The sequence below is a fragment of the Microtus ochrogaster genome, chromosome 7 (genome assembly GCF_000317375.1).
Source record: "Microtus ochrogaster isolate Prairie Vole_2 chromosome 7, MicOch1.0, whole genome shotgun sequence".
Classification (NCBI taxonomy): Eukaryota; Metazoa; Chordata; class Mammalia; order Rodentia; family Cricetidae; genus Microtus; species Microtus ochrogaster.
In genome coordinates this window covers 79566844-79570147 of record NC_022014.1, presented here as the reverse complement: position 1 = coordinate 79570147, position 3304 = coordinate 79566844, and the positions used below count along the sequence as shown (strand labels likewise).

Below are 3304 nucleotides of genomic sequence, written 5' to 3'. Positions count from 1 at the left end.
AAGAAGGCAATGTCCCCAACTAGCCGCTAGAGGGCGGAAGAGCTACAGTGACATAACCGGAGGAGCCCACTACTTGGGTAACAGCCCTGCAAGAGGAAGCGGCCTCCCACAGGTTGTCCCGGAGTGGGACTCCGCGATACCTCTTTCTTTGGCTCAGGGCCAGACGACTTCTGGCCTTGTGGGATAAAATGCTTCTCTCGAGAGACCCTAGGCTTTCTATGGCCCATCGTTTATTTATTGGTCAAAGGGACCCATCCCTTTAGCTTTTCCCAGACAGGTACCCCACAAACCTGGTTCCATAGCCAGGTCCCGAGGCTCCCGCTGACAAGGGGCCACCAGCGCTGTCCCGGCGCTGCTAGGGGTGACGGTGACTCCTGTATTCAGCTCCTTATCGGTGTTGCCCAGGAGGGTGTCTGGCGACTGGCTGTGGGGCTCGCCCTCTCCACCTCCCTGGGCTGTGAGAGCGGCCCCGTCATTCCCCGAGGCAGCCAGATCTGGGGGACAGGAGGAGACAGTGTTGGTGGGAGTCGCTGCCTGGGCTCTACGCACGTGGGGCAGGGTGCCCAGCCAGAGCTCCTAGACCTCGCGGAAGGAGCTGCATGCTACGGAATCACAGAGCCCCATGCGTCCAGAATCAAGCTTTCCAAACGGATCTCCCACCCCACGAACGTTCCGTTCCAGGGGACTCTGGATTCCGGCCCGACGAATGAGTCAGTGACCCGTGGCTCCCTTCGTCAGGCCAGCTCTTCACCCCTTGGGGTTGGTGGAGAGTCCCGGTGCAAAAATTCCCAGAACTGGCATTGGAAGGCGTTCACTCTGGCCCAGTGGCCGCGTCCCCCGCCTGAACTCCGAAGCTGCTGGGTCTCCGAGTCTCCAAAAGGGGTGCTCGCTGCGCTGGTGAGAACAGTGCCCAGGTCCTGCAGGATCTAGCCCGTGCTGGATGGACCCACGGCTGCCTTCTGCGCTGGCCCCAGCACAAGTGTGCACTGAAGGCACAGACGTGTGGCGGTCTCCCTGGCGGGCCCACGAAGACACCGCCAACTACGGGAGGGCGGGGGTGTGGAGGACGTCCCTACCCAGGTCCCTCTAGCGGCCTGTGGCGGAAAGCAGCTCCTCTGGGCTCAACCTCGCGACTGAGGGACAACTGAAGCACAGGGTTGGTACCGATTCCCAGAGATCGGTCCCCTCCGGTCTCAAACTTTTCGCTCAACTTGGCTGCGGCGCGGGGAGGGCGCTGAGTCTCTGCGCCAGCCTGGCCACGCCCCACGTGCCTTGCTTGGGCTCTCCTGTGTGGAACCAGCGCAGCGCGCCGCCCTGGTCCCCCACCCGCCCGGGATCATCACAGTGCCGCCCGCAACACGGTCGCTGCGGCCCACGGCTCGGCCACGTGCAGATGTTGGGGGTGGGGGACTGGATCCCTGGACTCGATTGTGCACCCCTGTCGAGAACAAGCTGGAGGAACAGCTCAGGAAATCAGCGAGGCGTGGAGTTCCGCGCACGGCTTTAAGTAGCGCGAAAGCGAGGGCGCAGCCCAGATCCCCGCGCCCAGCAACCGAGTGGGCCTCGGGTGCGCGTGGTTCCGCGCTCTCTCTGAGGACCCTGGGCTGTACCTCAACTGCTGCTCACAGTAGGGAGGCGGCGCCTCTTTGGCATCGCCTAGCCCTAGCCTGATCAGAGAATTACACACCCAGATCCTTCCTGCTGTCCTAACTCTGGGCCAGGTCGGGTCACCCGCCACCCGCAAGCTTCTCTTGCTCCCCTGTTCCTCCGTGGTGGATTTACTTTTAGCTTCCAGACGCAGCCGCTGGACCACTCAGCCGCCGAACCCGAAGCAGTTTGTCATGCCTTCCGGGAGAAAGCTGAACCGGTTTGGGGACTCCTAGCTGGAGCACGAAGTCCGGAGGAGGGAGCTTCCTCAGCAACCTCCAAAGTTGGAGCCTTTCCCCCAGGGAATACTGTCGAGGCCTGGGCAGCTGCCTGCAGCGGATGATCCGGATCCACGATCCTCACCAACTGGAGAAACCCAACAGGGTGGACAGGGGCACTGGGGGGCTCTCATCGGGATTGGAGGGGCAAGCATGGGGGCGTGGTCCCACCGCTCCCCACCCACTGGGGCAAGTTCCTGGTGAAGGTGCAAGAGACCGGGAGTATGCGCTTCGGTGGAGATAAACAGGACGCATGGGTCGTTGTGTAAGTGATGTATTTCACGGCAAATGACCTAAGGGGGTCCATAACTAACCCGACTTAAATTTCTGGAAGATTATTCGCGGAGATTGGGAAAATGAAGCTCCCAAGTCCGACTCGGTGACCTACCCAGGCAAGACCAAAACAGACACCAGACCCGCGGAGGAAGGAAGTTGCAATGGTCCGGCTCCAGATGCGGAGGGCTCGCACGCCCACACCGGCCCCCGCGCGACCCCACACACCTCTCTCTTTGCATCGCCTTCTTAAAGTCCAGAAGGTGCGAGTTCCGGAGGAGCAGGGGAGCAGATAACAAGGCGTTGCAGTGAACTGGGTCACGCCTTGAAGGTGGCTTCTCTCCCAGCGGACTCCTGAGTTCCCAACCGAGTTTCTCACTATTTTAGGGGTCCCCGGCTGGCCAGGGGACGCAGGCTGAACCTGCGGTTCCGCACGCGTCTCTGCAATATGTACCTTGGCTCTGCACCGCCCCTGGACAGCTTGACCCGAGCCTTCCGAGAAGGTGACTCAGCGACACACTCGCGGGTGGAGAAACTCCCGGAAACAAAAAACTAGAGGAGTTGGAGGAAGCACGGGCGTCATCATACACCCCCAGTGCCGCCGCGCGTGGCCACGGAGATCTAGTCCTGCACCCACCCTCATCTCCGGCTTTCCACCTCACACCCCAGGAATCCAGCGCGGACAGGGGATGGCGGCTCTGCAGCCGCAGTGTCGCGGTCACGCGCTGCGAGGACGAGAGCGAGCCGTGGTGGGAGGCGGGGGCTCAGTCAGATCTTACTGCTGCTCGCTCCTCTTTCTGTCCTGTCCCACCCCTTTCCAGAGATGTGGGGTCCAGGTTGGCTTTGGCATCTAGCAAACTCAGGAAGCTATTCTCCCCGAGATTTCGAGCTTGGAGGGGCTGGCTGCCCAGGCGCTCGCTCGCTCTCTCTCTCTCTCTCTCTCTTTCTCTCTCTCTCCCACACACACATTTTTGGGGGAAGGGCTGTCTACCAAGCCTGAAAAGCTAGTTGTTAGCAACTGAAGAGGGGAAACTGAGGCATGGGAAAGGAAAGACCGGGCTGCGTGTAAATCCATGCTCTAAATGCTGACCTGGAGCAGGGTCGCG

At 61.2% G+C, this 3304-nt stretch overlaps 1 protein-coding gene across 3 annotated transcripts in view; it reads right to left on the bottom strand.

Annotated features, from left to right (window-relative positions):
* Sphk1 (sphingosine kinase 1) overlaps positions 1-2960 on the bottom strand; it is a 5392-nt gene extending 2432 nt beyond the window's left edge. Inside the window, exons 1-2 of one of the 3 annotated variants that reach the window (XM_026780992.1) lie at positions 2653-2960; positions 291-494 (exon numbers count right to left, since the gene is read on the bottom strand). In XM_026780992.1, the coding sequence (XP_026636793.1) occupies positions 291-300 (10 nt within the window). In that variant the 5' untranslated portion in view covers positions 301-494; positions 2653-2960. Of the gene's footprint in view, positions 1-290; positions 495-660; positions 794-2313 lie in introns of those variants that run through there. The other 2 variants (XM_026780991.1, XM_026780993.1) reach the window with 2 other exon arrangements.
* Positions 2961-3304: the final 344 nt, after the last annotated feature.